This window comes from Leishmania braziliensis, chromosome 14, assembly GCF_000002845.2.
Source record: "Leishmania braziliensis MHOM/BR/75/M2904 complete genome, chromosome 14".
NCBI classification, from domain to species: domain Eukaryota; phylum Euglenozoa; class Kinetoplastea; order Trypanosomatida; family Trypanosomatidae; genus Leishmania; species Leishmania braziliensis.
Window position 1 is genome coordinate 301,460 of NC_009306.2, and position 16,437 is coordinate 317,896.

The following is a 16,437-nucleotide window of genomic DNA, read 5'->3' on the forward strand; positions in this document are numbered from 1 at the left end:
CAGAAGGGTCCGTACAGGGGGGGGATCTAAAGCAAGCAAAGCAACCACAAACCAGCAGCCAGTAGAATGACCCTCCTCTCCGCCCAGCAGCGCAGAGCAACAAGGAGGTGGAATCAGAACAAGTACAATCAACAAGGGAGCGCGAGGTGACCTGTCACTGCGAGCTAGGAGGGGTCGAGCGAGAGAAGCCCTATACACACGAGCAACAGGGAGAGAGGAGGGGGGAGGGGGAAGAGAGAACATCTGACTATTCATGCCGACGCTTCCGCGCCGCTGCCATCTCTTCACGATAGTAACGTCCCTTCTCCTCTCGGTCTGTCGCCTCCTTCGCCTTCTTTTCCCCAATCGCGTGCAGCAAGCTGTACTGCCGCTGCTGCTCTTGCATCGCTTCCGTCGTGAGCGCCCCTGACGACGACACACGTCGCATCATGTCCTCCGCCTTCTTGCGCGCCAGGCGGTGCGCAACGCGGTCATGGCCGGCCACGGAGACGTCCTGACGATCTATCAGGTCCTGCAGCATCTGTGTTTCGCAACACACCTTCTTGTTAGTCTTCTTATTTTCGTTGCCTACGCCGAGGATGCCGACTAGATCGTCGTCGTCGCCGTCTGTCTTCCTCGTATCGTCGCGTCCAGTGCCGACCTCGTCACTACCGCCTCCATCCTTAATAGGAACCAGTATGCCGAACGTGCGCTCTTTCTTGAGCTGCTTCTCCGTGCTTCCCGCGTCGTTGCCACTGCCACTCTCCGCGATGTCGATCCCATCCTCACTCCCGTCACTGTCGACGCCAGGAACCGCATTGCCGTACTCCCACGGTGCCGCGTGCCCGTCACGACTACGCGCGCCGCCGCGGCCGCCAGCCGAGGCGCTATGCAAGTGATGCGCTGTCAGTAAGTACCGCTTGTCCACCGGCACACGGCTCTCGTACTCGGAACCGAGCAGGAGGCTTTCCATGAAGTTGTCTTGCCTGTGAAAGAAGCGCTGCAGCTCCGGATCCTTCAACACCTTGTCTGTCACGTACATCTTCGCGAGTTGCCGCCGCAGGATCGCCTCCTCCACGCTGCCACTCGTGATAAGGCGGTAAACGCACACCTCTCTCTTCTGGCCAATACGCCAGGCCCTCTCACGCGCCTGCACATCTGTGATCGGGTTCCAGTCCGGGTCGAAGATAACGACGCGATCAGCGCCGATGAGATTGACGCCAATGCCCCCAACGCGCGTCGTTAGCAAGGCGACAAAGATGGAGTCATCTTCGTTGAAGCGGTCCATCAGTTCCTGGCGATGGTGGCCGTTTGTCTCACCATCCATTCGGATGTAGCGGTAGGCGTGCTGCTCGCACATGTTCTCGATAATGTCGAGCATCATGCGAGTCTGCGAGAAGATGAGGACGCGGTGACCAAACAACTGCCACTCCTTCAGCATCATGAGTAGGGCGTTTAGCTTCCCGCTGCCGAGGAGGTTGACCGGGTTGTTGCTGCGAAAGGAGCGATGCTGGCCAGATCGTGTTGCCGAAGCAGAAGATGACTTCGTCGCCGCACCATGACGACCAAGCATCATGCGGTCTTCCTCATCTGCCCCTTGCTGCACTGCGTAGATGTCAGCGTGGTTACAGATTTGCCGCAGTTGGTTCATGAGGCGGAACGACGCCAGCCGCAGGCTGCTGTTGTAGCGACGAGACGCCATGTTCACCCGAGGCCCTGCCACATGCAGGGAGCCGGTGCAATCACGTCCGTCCCGGTCGAGGCCACCGTTGGGCGAGCCGCACATCCCCATCTGCGCAAAAAGCCGTTGCACCACTGGTGAGCACAGCACCTGCAGGTACTGGTCGAGCTGCTCGTCCGTGAGCGGCACGCGCAGAACACGCTCATACTTGGGCGGCAGAGACGTGTTCACCTGACGCTTTAGTCGGCGAAGCAGGTACGGGGCGATGTGCGCCTGCAGCGCCTTGGCACACTCAACGGCGGTTGCCTGAGACAGCGGACTCGCGCACGCGTTGCGGCTTTGCGCGATGGGCGTCTCAAACTCGTCAATAAAACGACTCATCGTGCCGAGCAGGCCGGGTCGCACAAAGTCAAACAAACACCACAACTCCTTCAGCGAGTTCTGGATGGGACTGCCGCTTAAAATCAAGCGGTGCGGAGTCGTAAAGGACTTCGCTGCGAGTGTCGCTCCAGCCTCCGGGTTGCTAACTTTGTGTCCCTCGTCAAGAATGACGTACTGGAAGCCCGTGCGTAGCAGCAGCCCGAGGTGTATGCGCATCGCTGCGTACGTGGTGATGATCACGGCTGGTGTCCCTTGAACTGACTGCAGCAGCCACTCGCGCGTAACGTCGCTGCCGCTGCTCTCGTGCATGACGCAAGAGCGCACGTAGGGGGCCCAGCGGTGCAGCTCCGCCAGCCACTGACGAAGCACCGTCATCGGTGCCACAATCAGCACCGGCCCATGCAGCATACACGAGTGGTGCAGAGCATTGATCATCGCCGCCACCTGGATCGTCTTGCCGAGGCCCATCTCATCACCGAGAATACCACCGGAGCGGCGGGAGTGCAGGGCGAGAAGCCATAGAAGCCCCTCTTGTTGGTAGTCTAGTAGGCGATTGTAGATGGCGGCATCCATGCGCGCCTGGGGCAGCAGCGTCACCTCCTCCATCTCCAATACGAATTCCTCGCTCTCTGAGATGGCCGTCGAGGATACAGAGCCGGTGCGCCCCCGCTGCCGCTGCTGCTGCTGCTGCGAGTTCTGTGACATGAACGATGTGGCTGTCCTGCTACAGTGAGTGTAGCTATCAGTGAGCTGGGTGGAGACCCGGGTCACCACCGCCGCCACCGCCGCGTCATCGTCGTCTTCCATGAGTGCGTCCACATCGATTACTTCGTTCACAACTTTCTGTGAGTCTGTCTCCACCTTCACTCGTGCCTCCGGGAGGCGACAACCATACTCGCCGACCTCAGCCTCTTTCGTGGCGACGAGAGTTTTGGGTGCGCCTGCGGCTGCTGACGTGGCGCCCCCGGCAGCGTCGCCGACGCCAGGCTCTTGCTTCACTTGATGCACCTGACTGTCTCGCTCACCTTCCGTCTTCACTTGCGCCTCGGCTGGCTCTGCGATGGAGACCGACAGTGTCTGCGAAGGCGTGTCAACGCGGTTGCTCACAGCTGCCAGCCGACGCTGATGATTTGCCACCGCCTCCAGTCGCTGTCGTTTGGTGATGCGTTCAACGTAGTGCACCATTTCCGAGTCGTCCTGGTAGCGGCGCTGCTTCGAACGGATGTCCGCACGCGTTACTTGCACCCGGCCCAGCGAGGGAAGCACTGCGCCACCGCTATAGTCGCTATGCGTGATACCCTTCAGGTGATTCGGCACTCGATACAACACGCGCGTCGTTGTGACGATCGGCGATGGCACCGCCAGGCTGCCTCCCGCCAGCGTGCCGCCATTTACACTTGTATTTGTGCACGGGAGCGCAGTGGAGGCCGATGACGCGAGAGGAACCGGTCGACCTGTGGCGCGCTTTACACGCACAGCTGCTGCGGCGTCGGCTGCCTTCGGATGCGCTGCAGGTCGGGTCACGACTGACGCATGCTCTGCCTCTGCTTCCTCTCGCTCGAGCTGTTTCGCTTCGGCAAGTCGCGCAGCCTGACGCCGGTCGACCTCTTTTTGAGTCTGCCGAAGTGCTGCGTCGGCGCGCTGGAGCGCGCGCTCCGCTGAATGGAGTTGGAAGCGAATGTCAGACACCCGCCGTGTTGACGACGTCGTCGGGTCGACTGACTTGCTCTGCTGCGCATCACCCAGCAACCCGGACGATTCTTGCGCAGCCGCCAACTGCGCCTCGTTCAACTCGAGTTGTAGCTCGTTCACAACATGCTCCGCCTTTTCTAGCTCGTTCCAGCTCTTCTTGAGCCGCTCCTCGTCTTCGAATGCTGCTCGCGAGGACTGAGCGACTACGCGCGCCGCCACGTCTATGCGCATCTCTTCCTCATCTTGGAAGACGCCGAGCTGTTGCTGCAACAGCGCCAAATCGTCAGCCATGCCTCTACGAAGTGTGCACGTACGTGTGTACGTGACTGCGTACGAGAGTGCTCACGTTGAGGCGTTTTCGGAAGGGGGAAAAGGGAGGGAGGAGTGAACAACGGTGCGCGCTTACAGGGTTGTATGGGCAGCGGCTCACGATGTTGATGTGTGCGTGCGCTGAATGGTCTTCAAGTGGCCTTCGAGCTCACAAAGATGCATGCACAGGTGTGTGTGTGTGTGTGTGTGCACCCCCTCTACACACGAGCAGACTCGCGTATTACCAGAAGGCCTGGGGTTCAATGGTAAGGAAAAGGCAAACAAGGGGCAGGATGAGACCGCAGCACTAACATAATGGCGTGAATGAGGGGGAGGGGGAGACAACAAGGATGAAGCAATGTCTATGAGATGCAGATGGGCTCATATGCACATGCATGTGTGTATGCGGGGTAGCAAAGGTGTGCGCGCGTGCGCCTACTCAATACACCACACCTCCCTCGCTTCGCGCAACGCCCAGTCGTGAGACTAACGTGTCGGACAACCAGCAGCAAACTCACGGGAAAAAGGGGGTACAGGGACGGAGTCGATCTCTCCGACTTACCCGCCTCTCGTGCACTTTGCAAAGCATTGCCAGCGCCAGGCATGTGTTCGCGCGTATGTGCGCAGGGAGAAGTGGAAGAGGGCGCCATAGAGAGAGAGGAAAATGCAGCGGGGGATTGTCTGATGCTTTTCGGCAGTGGCATGGCTCATCCCACAAGAGAGAGAGATCTGCACGACATGGACGTGCTTGCATCGGTGTGTGTGTGTGTGTGTCTTCTTCGTTTTCCAAACCCGCGAACCGTCCATCGGCAACCGAAGCTGGAGAAGCGTCGTTGCAGATCGAAAAGGAGAGATGGCCTACATGGGGAAAAAAGGGGCGGAAGGAAGCGCGAGGAGAGGGGGGGAAGCATACAAAACGCCGAAGGTGAATGAACCAAAAGAGAGAGGGGAGGGGGGGGGGTAAATGATCCACAGATGATGAACGCTACTTGCGCCGTTTCCTCCCTGCGCACAGCCACGCAGAGACTCCGTGACAACGGCGCGCCGCTGCTGTACGTTCTCGCCGTGTTTCAGTTGTTGGCTCTGTCTGATTGCGCTACAACACAGGGGGCAAGTGCTTGCCTGTGTGCATGGAGTGTCTGTGTCTACCTGTCTTAGCAGCACGCGAGACAGCGGCGAGAGAAGATTTGCGCGGAGCACATGAATCTTCCGGCCCCTGCAGACGCTCGCACACACACACGCACATATATATATATATATATATATATATATACACGCCAGAGCTACAGCTGAAAAGGGTGCCGATGTGGTGATGATCATGGCGGTAGTGGGTCGAGTGGGCGAGAGAGAAACCGATTGGTGGCGTTGTCTGATGGGATCAACCAGAGGAAGAGGAGGAGAAATACCAAAACACGGCTGAGAGACTAACAGAGAACGAGGCATGGAGAGGCTCACGAAGACTGAAAGGGAGACAAAGCGGAGGAGGGGAGAAGTAAAAGGGGCAGAGAGGTAGGCCCCCCTCCCCTCCCCCCACAGAAGCTCATGTATAAACATGCGAGGCGAAAGGAGGAGAGCAGGGGGTACTAGGAGACAGGGAACACCCAGAGGAGGGGGAGGGGAGAGCAAGGCCTGACTGATACGATATGGCGAAGTGCACTCGCTTCTCCACTCTCCGCATATCCTCGTGCACTCGACTATTCGGTTATTTCCCTCCCCATCCGTCTCTCTGAGTGCTGGGAGATTGTCCTACTCTTTCCCCCCTATCCTCGTCCCTATTCCGCAGCTCTCACCAACTCTTCAGAAAGTGGAGCGTCAGGGGCGAGAGGTCGAGGAAGGAAAGAAGGACGGAACCAAGTCGATGAACGCTGCCCACGCAAGTGCCATGCAAGCAACACTGCGTGCATCCCTCGCCCCCCTCCCCCCCCCGCACACCTAACGCTTCCCTTTCTCTGTCTTCTCGTTCGAATTCGGCACCCTCTTCTACATTGCATGCCTGTGTACGTGCGAGCGTGCTTCCCTCGCCTCCCCTCCCCGCACGTCTGTGCCCGCCTCTCGTTGTCAGCCCAAACGTGTTCCTCACGCCTTCGGGATCGGGTTCGCCTCGAAGCTGATCTTGAAGCCGTTCGGCTCGCCCTCAATGAACATCTCGGTCACCATCGGCGCGATCTCCAACTCGCACTTGAACTCGCCAGACTCCTCGTCCCTCTGCATAGTCGTGTTGCCGATCGGCTCAACTTTGCTGTCCTTGCCGAACGCCACCTTCACCACCATGTTGTAGTTTGTGGTGTCGTTGTAGAAGGCCCACTTGTGCTCCTCGTCGTTCACGATGCGGAACAGCAGACCGTTGCCGTTGTCCTTGAAGCACTTCACGACGGTGTTGCCGGAGTAGGTGGGCTGGGCGTTCTCGTATTTGATCTCAGACATGATTGCGGGATGGTCAGTCGGGGATGGGAGAATAGGAGACGAGGACGAGAGTGGCGGGGGAGGGTGCTAGGGAGATGTCGCTGATAGAGGAAAGTGTTGACTTCGAGTGTGTGTGTGTGAGGGGGGTTGCTTTGGGTTTTGTGAGGTACGTCAGGGCGCAGTTTTGTGCTAGTGGGTTACTGGTGAGCATACATATGGGCACACGCAGAGGGGAAGAGGGAGTTGGTGTAGACGTGGTGCGTGTGCAGGGGTATCGCAGCACAACGGAGATGAGAGTGAGCAGAAAAGGGAATGGGAGGGAGAGGGGCGTGTCGGTGTGAAGTGCTACGTTAAGCAAACCGCACTCACTGTGCGCTGACAAGGGGGATGGAAAAGTGGCGGTAGTCATCGCGTCCTTCGGTCCCTCGTAGGGTGACGCAGCAGGACACCGGTGGGGGTCTAATCTAACAAGTCGTGTAAAGGGGGCGAAGGATGCTCTCTAAGCTGCCAAGGGAGCAAGAGGGGCCCCATAAAGTGCGTGTGAGCAGAACCACTCCTACACACCACTTTGTTGGCAATTTCTCTTGAAATTTTTCTTCTCCGTGAGTTTTGCCACGTTGTGTATCACTACATGTCCCTGAAGAGGGAAAAGTACGAAAAAGAGATTAAAGGTGTGCAGGGCGTGTGTGTGTGTGTGTGGTTGGAGTGGTGGTGAGGGTGAGGGGGGAGGAAAGAGGAAAGAGGAGCGAGGGGGACTGAGGAATAGTGCGCTTCTCTCTGTGTGTGTGTGTGCTTGTGTGGTGAGCGATGTGGGTGAGTGAGCGCCTGCGAGAGCGAAACGGAGGGCGTACGTGTACATCAGAGACGAGGGATGCGTACTATGGATGGGGACGGACCGAGTTATGTTCCCTTTTTCTCTCTCTCACATTCTCTCTCCAGGGCCCACAGCCCCACATGCTAACACACACAGGGGTGGTTGGGTATGTCTCCACGCCACTCGGACTCACCAGCATACACAGTCACCCAAGACGCAAGTGCACCCACTCCTTTTCCACTTCATCCCTCCTCCCGCTTTGAAGACTGATCCTCCCCCTTTCGCGCTCTCGCTTTCCCGCGTCTTTGGCTCCCTCGTTTCTCATTTTTCCTGTCCTTTGCCGCCTTTCCTTCCGCTTCGTTGCTGAACCCCACATACACCGACAGGCATCGCGCCGTTCCTATTCGTTCTCCCTGCGTGTGCCGGCGCGTGTGTGTGTGCGTGTGCGTGTGCCTGCTTGAACGACGGAATCGGAAGCGGGACGACAAACAGAGCCATAAAAGAGCAGAAGAGGGAGAGAAAAAAAAGGTACAGCAGCGCGTACCCGTCCAAGGCGACAAGAGGCGCTCACCCCCCCCCCCCGGACACCTCTCCCCTCAACACCACACCGCGACCCTCCTCCCCGCAAAAAAATCTGCTTTCCAAGGAGAAAGGAAAGGGACACCGAGGAGGAAAAGAATAAAGACAATATATGGAAACGAAGATAAAACACGGAACATCAATGGCAACGAGTGCGTGGCGAAGAAGCGACTCCCCCACCACCCCTACACCCACACCCACGTGCGTATATACAGGCGAGAGTGAGCGAGAGCGAGAGGCTGACGAAGAATAAGGGAAAAACATAACTATGCGCCAGTACGTGCAGACACGTGGACTACACACGCGAAAGGGTGAGTTGGTGAGGTGAGAAAAACTGAGAAGCGACAGGCTCTACTGCCAGGAACGCGCGGTCAACGACACGGGTGTCACTGGAACAAGCCCATGATGAGGATGAGCAACAGGGGAGGAGGAAGGTGAGAGGGAGAGAGGGTGGGAAGAGAGAGAAAGAGACGCCACTGAGCACTGAGGAGGCAGTGGAATCACTGTTGCTGCGCTGTTCTTGACACCTCCTCGTCCTATCCCCATCACCACCTCTTTTCTATCTGCATCCCTCGCCCCCCCCCCCGCACACCTAACGCTTCCCTTTCTCTGTCTTCTCGTTCGAATTCGGCACCCTCTTCTACATTGCATGCCTGTGTACGTGCGAGCGTGCTTCCCTCGCCTCCCCTCCCCGCACGTCTGTGCCTGCCTCTCGTTGTCAGCCCAAACGTGTTCCTCACGCCTTCGGGATCGGGTTCGCCTCGAAGCTGATCTTGAAGCCGTTCGGCTCGCCCTCAATGAACATCTCGGTCATCATCGGCGCGATCTCCAACTCGCACTTGAACTCGCCAGACTCCTCGTCCCTCTGCATAGTCGTGTTGCCGATCGGCTCAACTTTGCTGTCCTTGCCGAACGCCACCTTCACCACCATGTTGTAGTTTGTGGTGTCGTTGTAGAAGGCCCACTTGTGCTCCTCGTCGTTCACGATGCGGAACAGCAGACCGTTGCCGTTGTCCTTGAAGCACTTCACGACGGTGTTGCCGGAGTAGGTGGGCTGGGCGTTCTCGTATTTGATCTCAGACATGATTGCGGGATGGTCAGTCGGGGATGGGAGAATAGGAGACGAGGACGAGAGTGGCGGGGGAGGGTGCTAGGGAGATGTCGCTGATAGAGGAAAGTGTTGACTTCGAGTGCATATTCAAGGAACAAGAAGCACGAAGGAGAGGGGCGGGCAGGGAGATGAAGCAGAAGAACAGTGAGTAACATTGAGGGGCGCGTGTGCGCAGAGAACATGTGGCGAGCGAACGTGTCGGGATGCCCACCCGAGCCTCGTAAGGAGTAGTGCCATAGGATAAAATAACGAAGAAGGGTCGAGGGTGGGGAGCGGGCAGCGAGCGGGAGGGGTGACACTGGATATTGCACCACAAGAGCCACGTGGCAAGAGGTGCGATGCGAAAGGAAAATGCCAGCGATCATATGAATGCGAGTTACAGAACCCTCTCCCCCACCACCTTCTCCACTTCCTACCCTCGTTTCCTCCCAACATTTCCCCCTCTCAGTATTGCGTGCAAGGAGCGCAGAGAGCCGAGCAAGCGGGGGAGAGGGAGGGCATTAACCTTGTCGCGGCTGACTTTGGAGTGCATGAGGTTTCTGACACCAGTCGACCGAATTATCTCTCGCTGCGCGAGCGCTTTTCCCTCTGTCTGTTTGTTTGATGTGGTTGCGTCTCCGCACGAAGATCGAGGGCCTAATCGTGATCGCCATGACGACAGTGATGTGTGTGTGTGTGTGTGTGTGTGTGTATGCGTGTGTAATGGCCTACAATTAAGCGACCATCATACCCCATCCTCTTTGTTCTTTCCCCCTTTGGCTTTCTTGAGAAGCGATAGAAAGAGACCCGAGTAACAACCGATGTATCGGTTCTCCCTTGCTCTCCTGCTTAAAGCACAGTCTTGCGGTGGTGGCTCTCGATCTTGTCACACAACTGCTGCGTCTCTGCCAAGCGATGCTCGAACAGGTTGCCCACCGACTGATCAGAGAGTGTGTAGCGCTTCCGTGAGGGGTGCGCCAGTACACACCGCTGCTGGAATAGAAAGACTGCCCGCAGCGCCCTTCGGGGGGTGGGGGGGGAGCGTCGACGGCTCGGCAGTGATCGTGACAAAGCTGGCGACTGTCTTATTTGTCTGCTTGTAAGTGTGTGCGTGTGTGTGTGTGTGTGTGCGTGTGTGTGTCAAGTTGCCGATACAGCCGGAGCCGCTGATGCAGAAGAGCAGATCACCGGCGTGCATGCCAAAGTGCGCGAGTCGCATCCGAGCTCGACGCTGTTGCCATGGCAGTTTCTTCATCACCTCCATCAAAGTCCAAAGTTTGGTGAGGGCTTGCTTCGCAAGATGAAAAACACACTTCGTGTTCACGAAGCATCGTGAGCGTACGCGGGCCTAGTATGCGTCTTCCATGGCTAACTGTGCAACTACGTGTCCGGTGTTTCACTGTGGCGATGGTGATCGTTGTGGGTAGTTGACCAATAATGAAACGCCTCGGTTTTGTGGAGAGAGGAAAAAGGAAAGAGGGAGAAGCGAGAGAGCCGTGTGAGGCCTCGAAGGCTTGTGGAGGTTGAATATGGAGACGTGCCGCGGGGGAGTGAGAGGAGGGGGGAGGCGTGGAAGGGGGAAGGAGGAGGAGGGTCCCATTCGTCGCCAGAGAGTGCAGTCGCTGGCGGTGGGTGTTGAAGGAGCTGAATGCGTGCCAAGTGCTTCTTCGCTGACCCCGCATCTGTGTAGACGACGATAAAGTACGGCGGGTACTGTTCCACCAGGTCGACCAGGTGGCGGTACTGAAGGCGTATCGTCTCGCGCGCGACATACGAAAGGTGGCCAAAGAGGTCGGCCGAGGTGCGCGACTGCCCCAAGCGGCAGGTCAGCAGCCAGCATGTGCAGGAGCTCATCAATGGTGTAGCTCCTACGCAGACGTTCATCCGGCAGTGGCAGTCCAGGCCGCATCGGCCGCATGTTGTTCCTCTGCCGAAACTCAAACAGCTGCACCTTTGTCGGCGCGTTGCGGAACAGCCGGATCGGATCCGCAGGGAGGAAGTCAGTGATTGCCGACCGCAACGCTTGTAGGGGGCTGCGCATCCCGATGTGCCGTGTGGGAGGCAGATACCGGAGAATGGTGCCCCATAACACCTCGGAGTTCGTGTATGGCGAGTTGGGATTAGCGGCCACAGCTATACGACGACACATTTTCTGACCTGCCGCCCGGTTCCGTTTTGTCACGGCGATCTGCAGCCGCAGCTCGGATGAGAGATTAGTGTGATCACGCATCATGGCGTGCTCCTTGCACATGACAGTGAGGTTCGCTGAGGTCAACCAGCGAGGAAATCCATTCGCGTCAAGTGCGCCAGCACCTCAATTGCCAACCCAGCACCGCGGTACGTCGGCACCGTAGGAGGGGGGCGGCACTGATGCTGCAATAGCCTCGCGCATCTCCTGCGTCACAGCTCCCGCAAGCAGAGGTGCCGATGCGCGTGGAATCGCCGACGGTGATGTGGCGGTTGTGGACCCAGAAGGGCGGCGGCTGGGGTTCGGGGCAGTAGATAGCCAAAGCACGTGCTCGTGCTGATAAAAAAAAAACCGCTTCGGCACGCCGCAGCGGGGCGATGATGCACTGTTTTGCGGCATCGCTGATGCGATAATGCCAGCCTGGCCTTCTCTCTCTCTCTTCTGACACGTACGCGAGCCCGCGGGTCTGCAGGAGGCGCTGCACCTTCGCCAACTCACGCGGCAGCAGCGCCGCTTTCACGGCGGGCGGGGCGTGCTCCACGACGGCGTAGAGAGAAATCCATCGAAACAGCCAAGAAAAGCGCGGCAGAAACGAGCAGCCCAGGTATGGATCCGGTTCGTAGGCGGCCATGTACTGACGCAACGCGTCGTTGCCTTCTGTCGCTACAGCTGAGGTGCCAGACGCTGCTGGTCCCTCATCATCGTCATCGAAATCGCTACAGTCGCTGCAGTCATTCGTGGCCGATTGCGCGTCCCCGTCAGTGACAGCGCGCACAGTGAGCTTCTTCTGAGTAAAGCCTTCACTGTCCTTTCCGCCATAAAATCGTACGTAGGTCATGTTCGTCAGCACCACCCTCGCTCCAGCGACATTGTCGCGCCAAATATACGGCGCACGAGCTCCACCGTGTACCCCGACAGCAGCTGCTTCAGCAACGCCTCTACCGGCACGAAGTATGTTGGCAACATGGCCGCCAGCATTAATGGACTGAACGACATGGCAGCTACGTGACGGCGGGTTGCCGCGGCCGACAGCGCCGGTGGCGGTGGAGGCTCGAATGTATCGCTGAAGTAGAACAGGTAGGTGTCTGGGCCGCACAGACACTCCCTCCTGGAGCGCGAACAGCAGACCGTCTTGACTTCAGACTACCGTCGCTTAAGCCCTGCTAACCCTTCACGAACCTTTGAGACCCTCGAAGTGTCGTTAGCCAATCCGCGAGCCATGAGGGGCAGGCAGTACATATCAGCGTAGCTGAAGCCAGTCACACATATTTTGGCACTGTTGGCATCGGTGAGACTCTGTGCAGAACCCCGTTTCCCATTCGCAGCGTTGCTTTCGAGGAGCGCGCGCGTCCCGCTTCCTCGACTGACAGTGCCACAGTGGTGTGCAACTTATCAAAGGAGATGTAGGCGCCGCGTGCTCGCACGCTACCCCCGTCCTCGTCGGTGGCCAGCAGCTCATTGTTGCTTGCGCGAGCCGCTGATCCAATCGAGGGCGTCGCACGCATGGGAGATGACAGGAAAGGCGCATGAGGAGGAGGAGGAGGCTGGTGCTGCCACTCTTGTTGAAGGCGTGAGGCATGGTGCGCGGCTGATGTGCTGCTATAGGCCGCTGAGTGGCGCCAAACCGTCGGGTGGATCGCTGTGCTAGCAGCAGCGCTGCGCGCATGATGAGATGACGTGCATTCTCATTCAGCCACCGTGCCTGTGTTGTCAGCACATAACTAAAATGAGAGCAACCGCGCGGAAAAGAACCGAAGAGAGCAGTTCGGCGAACGAGGGCGACAGAGAGAAATGAGAAGGGGGAGAAGTGGGAGAATTGAGCCTCAGCCGAAGCGAGAAACCAACTGCAGTAGCGGCAGGGGCAAGGTGGGATTGCCTCCCTTTTAACCCAGTTGAGCACGGAGAGGAGCATTCACGCGATATTCGTGACAGTCTGCAACCTCTGTGCGCGTACGCGGCGGTGGTGTTTTGGGCCTTGATGCAGCTCTCACCACCACCGCCACCGCCCCCCACCAATCTCAGCTTCCCTTTATAGGCACGGAAGAAGAACAAGGGAGGAGAGAGACGGCAGAGACAACAGTGAGTGTGAGAGACGGGTGCTTCCCCCCTCTCCGCTATTATTATTATTACTATCTTACATTGATGTGCTCTTCCGTGTAGTTCGTCCGGATACGCGTGCGGTCAGTGCCCTCGTGAGCACGCGCGGGGACTGGCGCAGTTGATCTGGGCATCTGTGCGTATGTTCAACAGAGGGCGAGCGAGAAAGCCTCAGTCCTACCGTGTGAGAAAGCTCTGCCGCACAAGCGTGAAGCGAAAGAAGAGGAGGAGGAGGAAGGGGGGAGGGGGAGGCGCACGTGTGCGACTTTGACCGCCAATAGAAAAGGCACACGGCGTCTGATCCCACTCTTCTTCAGTCTCCTTACCTCACTCTCTCTGTAACGAGCGCTGCCTTAAGGCCTGCTCGACACCGCCTGCGCCTCCTCCTCACATTCTTCGCTGACCTTCTTCAGCCCGTCCAGAACGTGCTCGAGTCGCGCTGCGATGCGATGCAGCAGCTTGTTCTGTGTGTAGGCCACACGAATGGCACCGACGAGCGACTGTGCGACCGGGTTCACTTCCATCAGCGCTGACGTGTCCTCGTATAGGTACCGCTCCAGCTCCTGCTCCACCTCACGATGCAGGCGCGATACAGTGGACGGCAGGGAGAGAAGGACAGCTTCATCAGTGTGGCTAACGACCCGGTTGCAGACACTCGCCGTGTTCACCTTCCGCAGTTGCTGATACTCCTCCTCTGTTAAGATGGGGGCAAGCAGTGCTGAGTTTAGGGAATGTGCTACCGCCGCCGTGTTGCCGGTCACGGGTCCCTGCTCTGGCTGTGGCGAGGATGACAATAATGGGAAGGCGGACGTCGGCCCATTCTCTGCTGTGGTGTTCCCTCGTGTCTGCGCATCGATGGCGTCCACCTCCTCCTCCTCAACGGGGTCAGTGAGGGTATGCGGCAGTGCGGGAGGCGCGGGAAGAAGCCAGCCGGCCTGCACCACGCCGCGCAGCCGAGCACAGCGGAAGGGTAGTACGTCCGTGATGTATGTCTGCAGTGCTGCGTATGTGGCATCTGCTGGAAGGTGTGATGCTTGACTATGGGCCGTCCCAGTGTCAACCGAGAGGCGCAGCCGCGATGAAGTTGATCTTGGAGAAGACCGCGTGGGGTGTCGCTGCCGCTGTTCTCCCATGAATTCTATCTTCACGCGCTCGTCAGCGTCCTCACCTGCGACGCTGCCCTCGTGGTCTTGCTCGTCGTTGCTGAACTCACTACCAGTTTCGGAAGGCGCGGGCACCTCACTGCCGGCAACCTCGTCGTCGCTGTCGCCGTTGCCCTTGCGCTGCGCTAGCACGTCGGCTGCAACACCCTCTTCCACGCTCTTGGTTACCGCTACGCGGCCTCTGCGTCTGCCGCTCGTAGCGACGTGCGCCGTGGTCGCACTGCGCGCACGCTTCTGCGATCCCACCGCTGTCGCAGCGGGCCGAGACGGATGCCGCGAAGGCGACGCCACACCAGCAGCTGGGGAGGCCGAGTTCACTGTCCCGAGCACCTCCGCCGCTGCTTTGCGCACCGTGACCTCGGCTGTCCGCCACGCAGCCGGGTCCACACTTGGCAGCGGCTGCAGCTGCACTGTGAAGGCGCTCCGAGGTGGACGACCCGGCGGGTGTAGAGCGAGAGAGCTGCTACCAGGAGATACAGTCGCCTCCCTGAGGGCAGCGCGGTCAGTCGAGTCCCTCGTGTCCACCTCGTTCTTCCGCGCCGGCGCCTCCGCCAAGTCGGCTTCATCGTCGCGGCTGTAAAAAGCAAACACAGCGCGCTGCAGCGCCAGTGCGGTACTCGCTGCCAAGGCGAGGTAGCGGTTGGCCGCCAGTTGATATGGCACATTCATCTGCTGCTCTTGCCGCAGGAGTTGTGCCAGGCAGGAGCGTCGGTGCACTTCAGCGTCGTGCGCGAACCAGGAGTTTGGCGTCACCTGCGCCGTGAGTCGCTCCTGGGCCGTGACTGTGGGTCCCGCCAACGGTGGTGCAAGGGGGACATCCAATGCAAGTGCCCCCGAGTCACCAGACACGGTAGCAGCGAGAGTGGCGGAAGATCCGTCCGACGATGGCGGTATTGGCGGCGGCGACGGCTGTGACGGCAGCAGCGACATTGAGGGTCCACCTTCCTTAAGTGTAGCAGAGCTGCACACCCGCCGCAGTGGTGCAGGAGCTGCGCTGGGGTCATCTGTCAGTACTGCGGCTGCCGTGTGCTGCAGAAGGGCATAGCGGTCAAAGGAGGCCACAAAAGGAGGCACCTGACGTAGGGCCGCCGTCGTTGAAGTACACTCGGCGACAGCGCTGCTGCCTTCGTCGACCGTGACCCCGGTCCACCTCTTTCTGTCCCCACGCGTGGCGCGCGCTGCAGGCGACGGCGCAGCCGACGACTCGCCCACCGGGCGCTGCTGCTGTAGCTGAACAACGTCCAGCAACTGCTGTCGCCGCAGCTGCAGAACACCGACAGTGACACGGTGGTACTCGGCGCACGCCTCCTCCACGGTCGGCACCCACTGCTCCCCCTTCCCGTGACCCTCCTCGCCACCACTCTCTGACCACCGCCAGCGGTCGACTGCCACGACTGGGTTGCCGAACCGTGCCCAGAGCTGCACCAGGTAACAGGACGAGGCGTACGTGAAGCGCATCGATGGTGGGACGATCGCGTCGTACTCCCTCTCTGTGAAGGTGAAGAACGCCAGCGATGGCGAGGAGCATCCACGGCCACAGGCGGTGCTCTCCTCGCACGTCTCTTGGGCTTCTGTGCGCACGAGGACGTCGGAGGAGGCAGCGGACACGAAAGCTGAGAAGGACGCAGTGGAGTGCGTGCTGTCGTAGCACATGCGCAGCCCAGTGGGATACGAACAATCTGTGCCAGATTGCTCCCGAGCGCGTTGCATGACTGACTCTTCCCATACGGCATGGGCCAGCGCGTTGACCTGCGCCACGTGGTCTACCCGCACCCAACGCTGCCCAACGCTCCAGCTCGCAGGCGGAGGCGAGGCTGACCGCACGACGCTTCGGTGTGTTGCTTCTATGAGTCGCCACGAGCGACGGACGTGCGGCGCCAAGATCGCATCACCATCACCGACGCCGTCGTGACGGGTACCCACCGCACCACCCCGCGCAGCAGGTGACGACGATGACGCGCTCCAGCAGAGTACGGCGTCCTGCAGGGCCGTTACGACCGCCGACGTCGACAACGCCGCGCCCATTGGAGTCGGTGCTGTCAACGCTGTGGCCGGCTGCGT

General features: G+C 59.2%; 4 protein-coding genes and 1 pseudogene across 5 annotated transcripts; all 5 read right to left on the bottom strand.

The window, feature by feature from the left end:
* Positions 1 to 247: 247 nt before the first annotated feature.
* Positions 248 to 4,024, bottom strand: LBRM_14_0810 (putative DNA excision repair protein; the record flags this gene model as incomplete). Its single annotated transcript, XM_001563321.2, has 1 exon — positions 248 to 4,024. One exon carries the CDS (start codon positions 4,022 to 4,024, stop codon positions 248 to 250), a length of 3,777 nt encoding a protein of 1,258 aa, XP_001563371.1.
* A 2,094-nt stretch (positions 4,025 to 6,118) lies between these two features.
* LBRM_14_0820 (putative calpain-like cysteine peptidase) lies at positions 6,119 to 6,466 on the bottom strand (the record flags this gene model as incomplete). The annotated part of the gene is made up of 1 exon (XM_001563322.1): positions 6,119 to 6,466. One exon carries the CDS (start codon positions 6,464 to 6,466, stop codon positions 6,119 to 6,121), a length of 348 nt encoding a protein of 115 aa, XP_001563372.1.
* Positions 6,467 to 8,574: 2,108 nt separating this feature from the next.
* Positions 8,575 to 8,922, bottom strand: LBRM_14_0830 (putative calpain-like cysteine peptidase; the record flags this gene model as incomplete). Its single annotated transcript, XM_001563323.1, has 1 exon — positions 8,575 to 8,922. One exon carries the CDS (start codon positions 8,920 to 8,922, stop codon positions 8,575 to 8,577), a length of 348 nt encoding a protein of 115 aa, XP_001563373.1.
* Positions 8,923 to 9,871: 949 nt separating this feature from the next.
* Positions 9,872 to 12,254, bottom strand: LBRM_14_0840 (annotated as a pseudogene). Its single transcript is given in 2 exon segments — positions 9,872 to 11,242; positions 11,244 to 12,254. Coding segments are annotated over 2 exon segments (2,382 nt in total).
* Positions 12,255 to 13,566: 1,312 nt separating this feature from the next.
* On the bottom strand, positions 13,567 to 15,834 carry LBRM_14_0850 (conserved hypothetical protein; the record flags this gene model as incomplete). The annotated part of the gene is made up of 1 exon (XM_001563324.2): positions 13,567 to 15,834. One exon carries the CDS (start codon positions 15,832 to 15,834, stop codon positions 13,567 to 13,569), a length of 2,268 nt encoding a protein of 755 aa, XP_001563374.1.
* Positions 15,835 to 16,437: the final 603 nt, after the last annotated feature.